The sequence below is a fragment of the Rhopalosiphum padi genome, chromosome 2 (genome assembly GCF_020882245.1).
Source record: "Rhopalosiphum padi isolate XX-2018 chromosome 2, ASM2088224v1, whole genome shotgun sequence".
Classification (NCBI taxonomy): Eukaryota; Metazoa; Arthropoda; class Insecta; order Hemiptera; family Aphididae; genus Rhopalosiphum; species Rhopalosiphum padi.
This window is the reverse complement of record NC_083598.1, coordinates 26693067-26709188: the sequence shown is the minus strand read 5'-3', so window position 1 is coordinate 26709188 and position 16122 is coordinate 26693067. Positions and strand designations below refer to the sequence as shown.

The 16122-nt window shown below is 26.2% G+C and overlaps 3 protein-coding genes across 3 annotated transcripts; 2 read left to right on the top strand and 1 right to left on the bottom strand.

The window, feature by feature from the left end:
* Positions 1-1086: 1086 nt before the first annotated feature.
* LOC132919817 (cathepsin B) lies at positions 1087-4171 on the top strand. The gene is made up of 6 exons (XM_060981691.1): positions 1087-1442; positions 1514-1729; positions 1812-2012; positions 3375-3519; positions 3603-3719; positions 3790-4171. The coding sequence occupies exons 1-6, from the start codon at positions 1302-1304 to the stop codon at positions 3993-3995; spliced, it is 1026 nt and encodes a 341-aa protein (XP_060837674.1). The 5' UTR covers positions 1087-1301; the 3' UTR covers positions 3996-4171.
* Positions 4172-4908: 737 nt separating this feature from the next.
* LOC132919816 (uncharacterized) lies at positions 4909-9726 on the bottom strand. Its single transcript, XM_060981690.1, has 9 exons — positions 9043-9726; positions 8411-8514; positions 8093-8354; positions 7807-8035; positions 7521-7742; positions 7165-7452; positions 6588-7100; positions 5144-5340; positions 4909-5081 (listed from the first exon to the last, which is right to left on the bottom strand). The coding sequence occupies exons 1-9, from the start codon at positions 9229-9231 to the stop codon at positions 4968-4970; spliced, it is 2118 nt and encodes a 705-aa protein (XP_060837673.1). The 5' UTR covers positions 9232-9726; the 3' UTR covers positions 4909-4967.
* An 80-nt stretch (positions 9727-9806) lies between these two features.
* Positions 9807-14419, top strand: LOC132919818 (probable RNA polymerase II nuclear localization protein SLC7A6OS). Its single transcript, XM_060981692.1, has 6 exons — positions 9807-10261; positions 11068-11193; positions 12219-12433; positions 12509-12661; positions 13909-13964; positions 14085-14419. The coding sequence occupies exons 1-6, from the start codon at positions 10121-10123 to the stop codon at positions 14231-14233; spliced, it is 840 nt and encodes a 279-aa protein (XP_060837675.1). The 5' UTR covers positions 9807-10120; the 3' UTR covers positions 14234-14419.
* The last annotated feature ends 1703 nt before the right edge of the window (positions 14420-16122 follow it).

The window sequence follows — 16122 nt, the reverse complement described above, 5'->3', positions numbered from 1 at the left end:
GGCTACTATAGCTATTATATAAATTATACATCAACATAAACTATAATACATAATTTCTTTCTACAGGGTACGCGTTAAGTTATTTTATTTTCATAGCAATTGTTTCATGTTGCGATGAATGTAAAAGGTAAACATATAGTTATTACTTTATTAGTTTATTACCTATTTTACACATATAGATATTAATATAAAACATCAGGTACACTGCAATGACATGGTATAGGTATATATAAACGAGAATTAACGTATATAAAACGGGCTAAATAGATATAGTAAATAAGTAATATGTATAGCAATAATTTAGCAAAGTCACAAAAAACTGAAAAAACCTAATCCTACCTTTTGACTTTTTAAGTTCAAAGTCTACCTATATATAATATAGTTCGATTTCTTTGAATTTTCCACTATACAAATGTCCACGATATAATATAACCATGATGGAATCTTAGCTCCAGATACCATAATATGTACATATACGTATACGCATATTGGATCTGTGGAGGGAGGAAAGGTCGTCCGTCCATGGTCCATCAATGCGTTTTTTATGTTAATTTTTTTTTCTTTCTGGCAAATATAATGTATTATCGTTATAGACAAGCGTCATGCTACGTCTTTCGCCCCCTCACACCGGCGATCGGATATTGTTAAGAATAAGAATATCGACCGAACACAAATAATATAATATCGTGTAAACCGCAGTAAACCGAACAAACGTATTTTATTATGACGACGCGTTAGGGTAGCCTAATATTATAAGACCGCGATGAACGACGACTACGGTGGTGCATTAGAGTTTTGGGACATACTCTACGATCTTTCAGGGCGATAAAACCGGTTGAGGTCGATTATTACATATAATTCTCCTATATACGTACAGCGTCCAAAGGTTATCGCGTGCGTTCGTTACAATGTGCTGTACATAATACACTTATCATTGATCCGAACAAAAACCTCTGATCGTACCATTAGGAGGGCATTATATTATACGCGTTATGCATTATACATATATACATGTATAAATATAATCTTGCTGTGTATATATATATATATGTACTACATAACACAGACAACACGGCTTCCCTCTTTAGTCTCTCGTTGGACGGTACGCGCACGTACGCCTACGTTTTATCGTCAATCAAAGTCCTCTAAAACAAATACCTATGTTGTTTACGTTTATATTCGTATAGAACATTAATTAAATAACATTTAGTCCTCTGCTGCCACTCGCCTGTACAGGTCGCGTCGCACACGGCACTACAGCTGCTGCAGTTCAGTCAAACAGCTAAGACTAAGCTTACAAAATGTTCAAGCCGATTATATTCGTGCTCGCGGGATTTTTAATCTTCAGTTTCGGACGCGGTGACGATGAGATCCGCGTCGACATGGATCCGTTGTCGGACGAGTTCATCGATCACATAAATTCGATACAATATTATTGGAGCGTACGTCTATGATGTAATCATCGTGCCTTGTCAATTACTCATATTATTGTTGTTGTCACGTATTATTTCAGGCCGGCCGTAATTTCCACAAGAACACGCCGATTTCTTATTTCAAAGGATTGATGGGCGTGCACGAGACGAACAAAGATTACCCCAAATTGGAACAACTGTTGTCTTACAGTGAAAAATCAAACGATCTACCGGAGACTTTTGACGCCAGGGAACATTGGCCGAATTGCCCTACCATTAGAGAAGTCAGGGACCAAGGTTCATGCGGGTCTTGTTGGGTATAATTAGGTTTCCCTAACATTTTCAATTTGAATTTGCGTCCTTCGATTCCGATTTTTACTTTTCCGACGATATTTACAGGCTTTTGGAGCTGTAGAGGCTATGTCTGACCGTGTCTGCATTCATTCTAATGGCACTAAAAATTTCCATTTTTCGGCCGAGAATTTAGTATCCTGTTGCTGGTCTTGCGGTTTTGGATGCAATGGAGGTTTCCCTGGAGCAGCATGGCACTATTGGAAAACTAAAGGCATTGTTAGCGGAGGCCCATATGGATCTAAATTGGTAATGATGTTATTAATTCTTTGATTTTAAATTAATACAAATGATATCGACTTGTTTCAATTTATCAATTATTTTTTTATCTATTGGTAGGTACTTAAAAGTTGTAATAATTTCTGTGTACATAATGCTTATTATTGATATAGGTACTAGCTAGGTAGGTATAATTTACTATTTAGAAGAGGATGCAGTAGTATGAAAGTATTTATATTTTAGACATTTAGTATTTTCATATAGATGCCTACCTAATAAAATAAAATTAACATAGATACGACCTTATTTAAAAGGATTTTTTGATGTTTCGATCAATGAAAATACGTATTGGTGTATTACCTTGTGCTAGAAAGAGACTTTTCAAAAGAGTATGACCATTGATTTAAAAAAATACTATACAAATCTATAATAATCGTATATATAAGCAGAGTCGGATTAAGCCATCCGTATAGATTCTAGCCATTAGAAAAAATTGAATTTCATAACATAGTTGTACTTTTTAATACTATTCTTTTTTTGTATATTTTTAACCAACTTTTCGTAGACCCTTGGCACAGTGCCTACACTGCCTAATGGTTAATGCGGCTCTGTTTATAAGTTATAACCAATGGTATGTCGACATGTCGTATCTCAATAGTCAATATCTCATGCCCATTTTTTTTTTTTTTTACTATGAATAGTGTAATTATTAGTGGTGCAAAACCAAATTACCAGCATCTACCTTAGATATATGAAACATTATATCATATTATATTCATATTAAACATTGTTTTATATATCTGTGATATCAGCTGCTCTGCTGCTCTTCAGAAGAATTTGTGATAAAAATAACTGATAGATGAAATAAGAATAAATAAATCCACGGTCTTAGAAGATATCTTCTAAGACCGTGAATAAATCTCTACCAAACTTATCAGTTATCACCATTGGTAATAATTTACGTAATTGTTTACTTTATCAATTAAATTATACATTGTAAACGTTCAACGATCCACCTTTGTCCCTCGTAGGAAATATAATGAGTTCTACACAGTCTATACCAATAATTGTTTACTAAAACGTCAGAAATAATGTAATTTAGGTTAAATATTTTTGATTTCCTACGTATTTATTTTATGATAGCCAATATATGTATTATATTTTAATATATTATGTTTTTACTTTTTAATAATAAACATCATTTACTGTGATATACCTAAAATTACAGTTCATTGATTTAATTGTTAATTAGTATTTTCAATTTAATAAATCATCAAGAAGATAATGGGTCCCACTGAACATGTCTGTGTAGGGCAAAGTCTAAAAGTAGACAATATGGAGCATATAAATAAATTATAAATACCCATTTAATGTTATTTATTTATGGTATAGGGATGTATTCCATATGAAATTGCTCCATGTGAACATCATGTGAATGGTACTCGAGGACCATGTAAGGAAGGAGGTAAAACTCCTAAATGTGAAAAAAAATGTGAAGATGGATATAAGGTGCCATATGAAAAAGATTTGCACCGTGGTAAATAATCTAAATCCAATAAAATGAAAAATACCTACTAATATTTTTATTAATTGATATTTATAAAAAAAATTTAATATCAGGTAAAAATGCATACTCAATTAGCAATGATGTCGACCAAATCAGACAAGAAATTTATAAAAATGGTCCAGTTGAAGGTGCATTTACTGTATATGAAGATTTTGTAGCTTACAGAGCTGGTTAGTATATATAACTTTTAATTATCAATAATTTATGAATCTAACTATTAATAATTTTTATTATTTATAGGAGTATATAAACATGTTGCTGGTAAGGCTCTTGGAGGTCATGCAATTAGAATCCTTGGTTGGGGTGTTCAGAATGGTGAAATACCTTACTGGTTGGTAGCTAATTCATGGAACACCGATTGGGGTAGTGATGGCTTTTTCAAAATACTGAGAGGAAGTGACGAGTGTGGTATTGAAGGACAAATTAATGCTGGTTTACCAGCTTAATTTGAATTCTTTTCAGATTAAACATTTATCAACCCCAAACTTTAATACTTCATAATTTACTACGAATAAAATCATTATTTTTTTTTTTTTTTTAATACTTAGAGGTTATTAACTATTATTAATTAAGCTGATTTTGATTAGATATAATAAATTATAAAATGCAATTAAAAAGTGTATATTATCATTTATTTTTGTATACCTAATTGATTTGTATTTTGTATGTACGGTATTAATGCCATTTTTTTTTATATTTCTTCTAATTTAATGACTGATTTATTATCATTCATTTTTAGTAACAATAACAATAGCTAATTATTTGTTTTTGCTTATTCTATATTATAAATGGATAAGTGAGGAAAATTCCATTCTCAGTTATAATTTTTATAAATTAATTACTACTATACAAGCGCGAATGCAGGGGAGGTTTTGGGTGTTTAACCCCTCCTTAATAACAGGAACAAAAAATAAATTACCTGACCTGCAAATGAGTAATATGCTATTTATGAACATTTTTTCAAACCGCCCCCCCTCCCCCGAAATTTTTTCCTGCATTCACGCCTGCTACTATAAGTCAAATAATTATTGATATCAAGTCATATTAATTTATATTTAATAAAATATCTCATTATAATTTTTAATAATAATGGCAAAATAGCAACAAAATAACTAGATAAACACATAAAATAAAATAATTATAAGTGACCAAAGCAAAATATTATCAGAGATCAGGAAGAATAGACAAAGCTATTATATTGATAATGTTGGTTTAATGAATATCTTATACTTGATTTTCTATTAAATTAGTATCTACGTTTTGTATAAGGTCATAATAAAAATGTAATATTTTACATTCTTAAGTGTAGAGTATAAGTATTACTCAAGAGTAATAATTTAAGAATAAAAAGTGTACTAATTTTAAGCTTGTTGAAAAGTAAAATATAATTTATTGTATTCAACTAAATAAATATCTGATTACAAAGGTAGATGATTACTAATTTGGTTTTGAATTTTAATTTTAATTTCTTTAACAATATATTTGTTTTGACGATCTTTAACTGATAATTCTTCTAGTAAACAAAGTTGTTTCTAAAAACCAGATAAATGAAATATTACATTAATCCTTATAAAAAACTTATAATTATATTTACTTGTATGTCTGCAAGAACTGAAAAGTTTATAATTGCTGGTTGATCATTTGAAAGTTCACTAAAAACTCCATTACGAACTGCAACTAAAGCATCTTGATCTAGACACTCCATGGTGATTGTGTTTGTAATTTTGTTGTCCAAAATTATAGAGACTATTTTTCCAAAATAATTTAAATGTAATGTATTTTGAGTATTATCTAGAATAAAAAAATGATAAACTCAAAAATAAATTTCCAGAACTTTTCTTAAAAATTGGGGAAAACTAAAATGTATTTTATTTTATTGTATTATAAACCAAAAAATTGTGGATACTTGAAATTTTCACCAAATATTTATGTTTGTATTATAGTATATAAATAATAAAGTTTCAAAAAATGTTGATAAAATTGTTTAGGTTTAGTCAAAAAGTAAGAATATTTATATAAGATCAAAAATAAGTTGTTAAACTTTAAGAAGTTTAAAAATATTAAAATTACATAACTAAGACTTTTTTTTATAAATTGTTTGAAGCTCAAATTTTGACAAAATTTATTAAAATTACAAAACTGTTACAGTTAAAATTTTATGAAATGTTTAACTTTGAAAATGTTGAAAAGTCTTGAAAATATAATACATACAAGGTTCATAATAAGTAGTTCTTACTAAAAACCAGATTTAAAGAATTTATGTCTCAATTTTTTTAAACTGAAGTTCAAATATTATCAAAATTGATAAGTAAATAAAGAAAAATTTTAGTTATTTTGTTTAAATACAATACTATTTATAGACTTAAAATTTTTTTACTTCACTCAAAAACGCAATGATATATTAAAAAAAAATTAAGATTAAGTTTAAGCTATTACTTTACTCTATAATGCTAATATTAAAACTAATTAAAGATAAACTTATTAGTCATAAATAGGCTATCAGACTGTCTCCTATCGGCCATCTGAATCATTTTTAATATGTGATGATGTATCATTGAATTCAATTATACAAATTTATATTACAGTCATCTACTCAATGATGAGGTACACTCAACTGCAATTATAGAATATTTTCTTTAAAAAATATTTACCAATAAAATACAATCATATTTTTTAAATTTATATTGCAATGAATTGTACAATTTAAATTTTATAATATAGATTTTAAATTTTTTAATTATTTGTAAGTTTTTCTTGGAAATTAATTATTTAAAATAATACAAGGAGATTATTAGTATCTTGTATGTTGTATCCATAGACCAATAGATCTATAAATATTAATATGTCTATTGAATATTACTTTTGAATCTTATTTATAATTAATATACTTGTTGATTCAAATAGTATAAATACTAATACTATAATAAGTTCTACATTTTACTTTTAAAATAATAAATTAAACTAATAAGTATACAGCATGGAGGAAATATTCAATTGAAAAAAACCTTCAACTGGGAAATACTGATTTTAGCACTTACCGATTATATTTTTATAAAATGATTTTGATGTTCTGTGTTTATTTCTGTTTGTAATAATAGTCAAACAATCTGATAATGATACATTTTCTGGAAATTTAAAAACATACTTATGTCGATCTTCCAAAGGATTAATCACCAGTATCTTTTCTCGTTTTTCAGCTTTTACAAAATATAATGAATTTAATTTTATTGGATTTAATGGAATAATCAAACAACGATTGATTGAATCATTTTGTACTTGACACACTAATTCACAGTGTACTGAACCAGATGTACAATTTTCAGCAACTGTTGCCAATAAATGGTGTTTCACCAGTAATGGATGATTATTGTCAAAGAGATCAACGTCAAAAGAATGTAGGCCACAGTTTGATGACAAATTGTTATTATCAGTAATCCGAACCAAAAGTTGCCAAATTGAAGATGGAAGTGATAACCATGAACAATTTGTGGAAAGTTTGATTGCAAAAATATATTCACTTTGACAAGCTCCTAATTTGACGGCTTTAGCACCTACGTTTGAAATATTTTAATATTTTATTGAAATTAGTAAATAAAATTGAATAAACAATATAACCTGAATATATTAAAAGGTTTAATGAACAATATTGAGCAACTGAATCTTTGCGAGCAACAATAGATACTGCATTTATGTATTTATTCATATTATCATGTTGCTCTTCTAAAGATTCTATATTCTTACAAAGAACTTTTATGTTTTCTAAAGTTGATTTTTCATTAAATTTAAACTTGAGTTCTTCTTCTTGAGTGATCACTTCATGTTTAGCAGATAATTTATACACTTTATTTAATCGAGTCATTGCAATAATGTTATTGGACTGAAATAGGCTTAATGAGTTAACTCCTAAAATATAAATATTTAACAATGGAATAAGATACTTTTTATACAGGAATTTAAAACTAAAATAATACCTTTCAACAGAGTTACCACTTGTTTGTCTATTTTAGAAAATTGCTTATCCAATGTAATAAGAAATAAATTAACACCATCACTTAAAATCAGCGTATGGTCGACAATATATGTAGCAACTGTTTTTGTAACTGCCAGGTAAACGAATGTTGAATCAATATTTTCAACACAATGGACGACTGTAAGAACTCCATCAGATGACACCAACAGCAATTTTTTTGATTCTAAAACATTGACAAAATTATAATAATTTAAAAAGTAAATAAAGGTTATCCCCAAAATTATTACCAAAATCGGAAAATTGTATGTGTAGAATTTTTTGTGGATTATTTAAAAATAATGAAACATTTTTATTGACCACATTAGATGTTGTACAATATATTTTAGATTCTTCTGTTGCTATTAAGAAAATGTCTAGACTATCAATTACATTTAATCCAAAAAGTTCTCTTGCTCTTTGGCTGCTGAACCAATCCCTCCAAGTACAAGATATAAACGAAGTAACTACAAATGGAAACTAATTGTACATACAATTATTATTGTTAGTATCTGAATATCTTTTTTATTTTATTACCGGTTTCTGAGATCTAATTTGTTTATTGCAGGTATTGAATATAGTTGGTTCATTATTATCATTAATAGTAATTTTTAACATTTGTAGAATTATCCATTCTCCCATTGCTGTTATTAGAGCAATTCCATCTGAATAGCAAGTTGTTCCTAAAACTTCACATGGACACTTTTGAGAGTAGAAGGGTTTCCATTCATAATTGCTGGATAGTGGCTGTTGAATAATTGGAGCAGACCCAGAACAATCAAATAAGTCTGGAGAATCACTAAAATATTAAATCAAAATAAATTTATGTCAAACAATTTGTAGCGAATAAATTACCGTTGAACTTGTTTTAGATGATAAATAGATCCAATTTTATCAACACAATACATTTTTGAATTAAAGGTCAATATTGATATTATTGGATTACTTATTGGCACAATCTAGTCAAAATAAAGATACATGTTAATCGAATTGTATATAATTTATCTATTTTGTTGTTGAAATATTAGTGTATACTTTAATACTTGAGTATTTTACCATAGTTATGTTTGGTTGGTTTTTATAATATATAAATAATAATAAAAAATATACCAATGTATATAATCTAGTATGTACTATAAGTCTATAACTATATAATTTATACTATAAAGTACATATAAGTAATTAGTATATTTTATTTATACCAATATAGGTTATATATAATTTGAGATTTATCATTTATTTATATATTCACATATTATAATATGTCATTGTATCAAATACATTTTAATTATTTTAATTTGAATATATATAATGTATATACATAAAAATATATAAATTAATTAAAAACACTTTAATACTGTACTTGTTAACAACAAGGTGCCTAGGTATTTATAAAGGTATTTAACATAGATATATTAACTAACTTAAAAGTTTAGTATAGATAGGTTTCTCAAAATGTATGACAAATGTATTATATAATAACTTACAATAGGTTCAATAGGATTCCAAAGACTAGCTTCAGGTAAATTGTTTAATGAATATAAAACCATAACACAATCATCCCATGAAACTAACAAAGTATTTTCACCATCCTCGTGAAAGTGTGTATGTTTTGAATTTGTGTGTAAATACTCAGATCTTAGTTGTAATTGTTCGAAATTCAATGAGAGTACCATTATATAATTATGTTTACTAAGTTATAAAATATAAATTATATTCCAGTTATTCTGTTTCACAATTGTAGATTCAAATTATATCAACAGTAGTTCAAAAAATATTTAAGCACAATGATATTAATATGACTCATTGTCAAAACTTATAAAAGTACCATTATTTTTTATAGGTAATCAAAATGTTTATAATATTTATACTTTGTTAGCCTTTAGAATAACTATGTATGGAAAAATTAAAACTGGAATTTTACAGTCTTAAATTTTTCAAGAATGATATTAACATTAAAAATTACAGTAAGAAACTAAGAATTATCAGCATTCAGCTTTATTCTATGTTAAGAACCAAGAATTTTGAATATTATTATCGTAATATCGCAAGTGACGCAAATATTGTCCGTCAGTTCAAATGATTAAACCGCAGAACGATATTAGACGGATGATAAAACAAAAATTGGCGGCTTCCTTAGTCCGTGGTTTCATAATAAAATTGTTATTTGTGTTTGTTGATATGCGACCGTGGTATGTAATAATATATCACAGATAATACAATATTATGTTTGTAGTGATTGTGATAAAAAAGATATAATTTGTATTGTACTATTTTTTTGTTGTAATTGTGTGTACTAACACTACTAACTTTATTATGTTATCTATGCTAACTTTACTGTGTAGTGTGTAGCGTGTTCGCGGTCGTTGTACACTTGCGAAGTTGTGATAAAGCCTTAAAGCTTTAAAGCAGCAGTGTTACATCTTGAATACTGTTCTGCTTGTGGTTTTAACTTGAATACTTGATGTTCATTTAGAATTTTAGAACATTGTTTATACTTCGAGTCTGCGACCTGTGTGACCACGTATTAAGGTTGACTATATAAGTTAATAATAAGTTATAACTATGGCATTTGTTCGTGTCAAAAGGCGTCATAACGAAGATCCGTTTAACTCTATTGTTGTATCCCACAAGAAATTAAAAACTGTCGGTACAGATTTCAGTAGAGATTGTGTATTTCAATTTGCTGCCACTTTAAAAGACGAAGTGAGTATTTTTTTTACTATAACCAACTAGACAAGACTCATAAGTTGTTTTGTTGTAATATCAATTTTACAGTTAATTTTTTATCTTTAATTGTATTCAATTCAGTATTATGAAAATAATATTAATTCTATTTTTGTATAATATTTTGTAAAATTGCTTTTAAATGTGTTAAATTAATACAACTGTGGATACTGTGATTTTATTTTTTTTCATACTACCTATACACATAATAAGACATATAATGGATTATACCATATATCATGTACTGCTATTAACCCAAAATCTTCATACATGATTTCGTACATAATATACATAGACATATTAATATGTCTATGATAATATACTACTTACTGTGTACGTTGACTAGTGTGATTAAATTAAACAGCCAATTATAAATTTATAGTTAAATCTTATTGTGAAATATGTATGGCAAACAGATATAATGTAAAAAAGAATTATCCATGTTTGCATGTGATATATTATGTCAACAATTATAGCCTTTTGATGTATTTTCTGTAATTCTGTACATCAATAATAAAGTACAAAAATATCAAATAATAAATAAAAATTTACAATATTTAGTATTTACCCAAAATATAAAATAATATTAGATTTATTACAAATATTAGTAAAAATATGAATTTATTTATTTTCTGTACTACCACATTAAGACTTTGCATACGACAGTTTGAAAACTGCTTGGTATCTATCTTAATTCATGGATATTAATATATAGTAACATAATATACATTATGGTATTGTCATATTTTAGTTATATAGAAATACTCATCATTATTTAATTTTAGTATGAAAACTTATCTCAAATATTGAAAGAAGTCAGAGAAGAACAATCTGTAAAAATGTTAACAAAGAAGAACAAAAACAAAAACATTAATGATGTGATTGAACATTCAAAAGATAAACGTTTAAAGGTTTGTCATAAATTATAGTTATTATTTATTACTCATTAAGTCATGCAGTAGGTGCTTAAATTGTTAATAATATTTAATAGCAATTATAAATAAAAGTAAATACCTATACTTGTATTTTGTCATGCAACCATCTTAGTTAAAAATGGTAATACATTTTAGATTTTATGAGCATTGTTAAAGTTTTATTACAAATTCTTTGTTCTTGAAATCTTGGAGCACTTGTTGTTAACTAATTTGAGTTCAAAATTATTTTTTGAATTAAGTAGTTTATAATTGCTTTTAAACTAATATTAATAATAATCTATGCTAAGATTAGAGGAATTAGTCAGTTCTTCAGTTCTTGTTTCCTGATTGTACCTACTTTTACAAATACAGTTGATATTCATTATGTCAAATCTTAAGGGGAACAGGAAAAACTTTGAAATATCGAGTTTTATTAAAAATATTGGTAAATAATTTGAATGCTTAAAATACATAATTTGAATACTTTAAGTACTAATACTACTCAATAAACTACAATAATATGTAAATACATTTTTTTTTAAATCTGTCATTAAAGTTTGTTTAATATTATTTTTTTTTTTTTAATTAAATTAATTGTAAGGTCATTTAATTTATGCCTATTTTACTATTTTCCATTTCACTATATTATATATGAATGAATACAAATATTGACTAAACGCGTAAAATCACAATCACTATACTGAATGTTCTGCTTAATATTTTGTTCTTACCGTAATAAAAATATTATTTATGTATTCAAGATAACGAAAAACGGTTAATTTTATTTTGAGTTATTGAGAGAAAAACGCTATTAAGTGTAATGGTAATTTCAAGGGAATTTTTTAATGTAGGTTGAGATAGCAACATTCGAAATAATAAGAATTTACTGTATAATATTTAACTTAATATATTGTTAAATAATAATATTATATAATTATGTTTACTAAGTTATAAAATATAAACTTATTAATTAATTCCGTGGTTAATAATATTAAGTGCCTACATAAAATTATTTTTTTTAGCTAGTTAATACTCTCAGAGCTGTTAAACAAGATACAGTACCCATTGGAGAAATAGATGGAGAGAATTCAGAAATAAAAGTTGTTGATTTTGTTAAGCAAGCAGAAGACAGTAGCAAGCCCTTAATAGATGAAGGCATTTCAATTGACTATGTATACGATTTATATTATGCATTAAATAATGATGATAAATCAATTGATATACAAGATATTGATAGGTACCATTTTTAATTACTATTTATTCATTTTACCTGCTTTAAGAGAATTAAAAATTGTATGAATTTTATTTTCAGTGTACATGGTTTAGATTCAGAGAATTTTTATAATATTTGTAGTAATATTGATAACTCTGATAATGATTCTTCACATTGTGAAGATGATGATGATTCCAATGATGAAGGGAATTGGAGAAATGATTATCCTGACGAGGATGAAATGGAGAACGAGTAATTTTATTATAATATATATTAATTACATTATATTTATTTAGTTTTAATATAAGTAGTAAAAAATATTATTATTATTAGACTATTGGATGTAATCATTTTCATTAAATTCAAATTTATTTAATTTATTTATTTTGTTTACATATAAACTGGCTTAAGCCCAGGTTAAAAAGGTACATTTAATATAACAAAAGTATGACTGATTAATACTAATGACATCTAAAATTAACTTATAAACTAAGGAAGTAGGAGTCCTCATTTGCTAATTTCATTAAGCGTTTAATTGGTTCGTTGGACATATAATAGATTGAGCAGAGAGGTACATGAAATGGAGTGTTATTGCAAGTAAAACGGGAAGGTACTTTAAAGTTAATTAGTGAGAAGAGTTGGAGCGTCAATTTCCGTGGAGATAAGTTTTGTAAGGAAGAAAATGTTGTGAGAGTATTGACGGTCAGCTAATGTGGATAGGTTGAATTTAGATGAGACGGGAGTATAGTCGTGAGGAGGGCAAGAAATTTTCAAAGAGTAACTGACATAACTTTGGAATTTCCTTTGGACGCCTTCAAGTTGACGACACAAATCACCACAATTTAACTCATCCATTACAATAATTCACTCAAAAAAATATACTTGGAACATACTATAAAGTTGTTTTACTTCATGAATTTTTAATTTTTTTTTAAATTAATTTAAAAAATAGTATTTGTTTTAAATTATTGAACTATACTCAAATTGTATAAATTTAAGAATAGCTAAGGTGCAGACAAAAACATGTTGAAACTGTGCATCTATTCCTAATACTAGCACCAACCTAGTTAACTACTCACCCTTCTTTATTTGTCAGATATGATTGGTATACGATCATTGCCATCTTTACATTAGATGGGTCGAATTAACATACAATCTCATTTAGTATGCAGGAAACTGGCCATTCTCAAATTGAACAAAATATAGTTATGACTTATGAAAGTTACACTTATTCATTTAATATATTGTGGATTTAATCTGTATAAATTAATAAATGGTATTTTGTTCATAAATTTATAGATATGTTTTTATTAAATGGTCTTTACTTCTAACCTGGCTCTCAACCAAGACAATGTAATGCATTAACACATTTTTTCTAATTCCATTTATTCTATTACTTTTCTTTATTACAGAATATAGATATTAGATCTATCAAAGATGAGAAATGTTTAATTATATGATCATAAATTAATAATTAATTAATTCTTTTTAAATTTTAGCGAAGATGATTTTTGTCAAGATCTGGTTTCTAAATCAAAACAATGGAAAATACACAGTTAGTATACTTTTTATATTTATTGAATTTTATTAAATGTTATAAAATGTTAATTATAAATAAAATAGTTTGTTTATTAAATAAAGAAAATTTTTCATTTTGCACTGTATTTTTTTTTAGGTGATAGCAGTAGTGATTCAGAAGATAATATTGACGACTATGAATTACGTTTTGCAAGATACAAAGAGCGCGTGAAAGCAGAAGAACATTTTTTTTATAATAGTGTTTTAGATGATAGTTCTGGAAGTACAAATGATTCAGATGATTGAATTAAATAAAAATTATTATTTGTGTTCATAAAATGTAATATTATTAATTTGTATTACAATATAATTTATATTTTCATATATTATATTAAGAATATTTTATAAAAATTTTTTTTTAATATTTTAAATTTTTCCGAATTATGTGTAATATTAAAAATAAACAAATACAGTAAGGAACTATGTCTATTATATTAATATTTAATGTATTTATGTATTTATGTTTACTTATGGCCATACTCAATCCTTGACTTCCCAATTTTTTTTATCTGGTTCTAAAAATTAAATTATTTTGATAAATATACAATGCATATAATATAATTATACGATGCATTATTATATAATATTTTATCTTTTAGTTTTTTAACAATAACCGTCGAAATAAAATTTGAAACTGCAGAAGAAAAAATAATCACATAGGGTACTTAACATTATAAATAAATGAACCGTATTGTTTGGTGTGATTTTATGTTAGGTTATTCAGTTGTACCTACATTTTATTATTCAAATGATTATATCGAATTTTATCAAATTTTTATGAAAATCCAATATTTTACCAACTAATAAGAACTGAAGAGCAAAAGCAATTTGAATGTAAAATATATTTTTATTTCATTTTACACAAATTTGTTTCAGAAATGAAATGCTGAAAATATTGTTCAAAGTAGTAAATAAGAAACAGAGAATATGGATGGATACAATTGGTACAAGTTTATAAAGCAACAGAAGACTGATTTCCAAAACAATTTAATATTACCACAGAATAATTATTCTATGACATCACATTATTTTTTTTTATTGATGACCAGAATACCTATACGAGAAAACAATCATGTGAAGGTTATAATATTTGTTATGGTTAATCATTATAAATTTACATAAATTATTAAGTTCTGAATTTAATATAATTTGTATAAAATTATAAATTATACATAATAAGTAGGTACAAATATTTAGTAATGTCAGAGCACTTCTGTTATCAGCTAGGTACTTATTTATTTCCATTATACAACATTAATAGTTAATCAACATTATTTTCCATTAGATTTTTAAAATCTCCACTTCTAAACTTCTTTATTTTCTAATAATATATTGTACATTGTATATTTATGATTTTTTAATCTAATTTATTTTTGCATTTAAAAATATTTGTACGGTCCCTTCCAATTGAAAAAAAAAACATATTTTAAAATTTAATTGATGTAATATTGCAGTTATCTCAGAGTAGGTACTTCTGAATAAAGTGATAATATGGATTGTTTAATTTGATTATTTATACAATAATAAATAATAATAATAATGTGTTTATGAAATATATAATATATGAATTTATAGACAATTTCATAATTTTTAAAATTATACTATTTATAACGATTCATTAAATATTACACGGGTTAAACTAATAGTAGGTAATTGATGTCAATACAGCACAATTATTGTTTAATACTTTAATCGTCTAATCCCTTTCTAGAATTTTAAATTTGGAGTTTGTCTATTTATTCTAGACGATTAGATTTCTTATTGGTAGTAATTTTGTATCTAACAGTGATTCTTGCCAGTCTTAGTATCAAAAAATTAAACCTACATTGTAGAAACATGGTGTAACGTATTGAATATTGATCAATATTTCACGAACATTTTCTATATAACGAAATAATATGATTTTAATCTTAAATTAAATAAATATATTCAATTAATATTTCTGAAATTTATGATCAACTGTGAAAATATGTTGTTTTTGGTTGGGCCAAAGTTTGAGCCAGTAAATATTGAGGGTAATGATTGAAATTTTACAGTACTTATATCATTCTCTCTAATATTAAATAAGTTATAACAACAAAGACTGAATCTGCTGAACGCAAATTTGGTATGTTGCACGTAACTAGTTTAGGGAG

Coding starts and splice junctions, on each gene's coding strand:
- LOC132919817 (XM_060981691.1), top strand. CDS start 1,302: ATGTTCAAGCCGATTATATTCGTGCTCGCGGGATTTTTAATCTTCAGT. Junction 1,443..1,513: donor CGATACAATATTATTGGAGC/GTACGTCTATGA, acceptor GTATTATTTCAG/GCCGGCCGTAATTTCCACAA. Junction 1,730..1,811: donor GTTCATGCGGGTCTTGTTGG/GTATAATTAGGT, acceptor CGATATTTACAG/GCTTTTGGAGCTGTAGAGGC.
- LOC132919818 (XM_060981692.1), top strand. CDS start 10,121: ATGGCATTTGTTCGTGTCAAAAGGCGTCATAACGAAGATCCGTTTAAC. Junction 12,662..13,908: donor GAGGATGAAATGGAGAACGA/GTAATTTTATTA, acceptor TTTAAATTTTAG/CGAAGATGATTTTTGTCAAG. Junction 13,965..14,084: donor AAAACAATGGAAAATACACA/GTTAGTATACTT, acceptor ATTTTTTTTTAG/GTGATAGCAGTAGTGATTCA.
- LOC132919816 (XM_060981690.1), bottom strand. CDS start 9,231: ATGGTACTCTCATTGAATTTCGAACAATTACAACTAAGATCTGAGTAT. Junction 7,101..7,164: donor AAACCTTTTAATATATTCAG/GTTATATTGTTT, acceptor TTTCAAACGTAG/GTGCTAAAGCCGTCAAATTA. Junction 5,082..5,143: donor CAGTTCTTGCAGACATACAA/GTAAATATAATT, acceptor TCTGGTTTTTAG/AAACAACTTTGTTTACTAGA.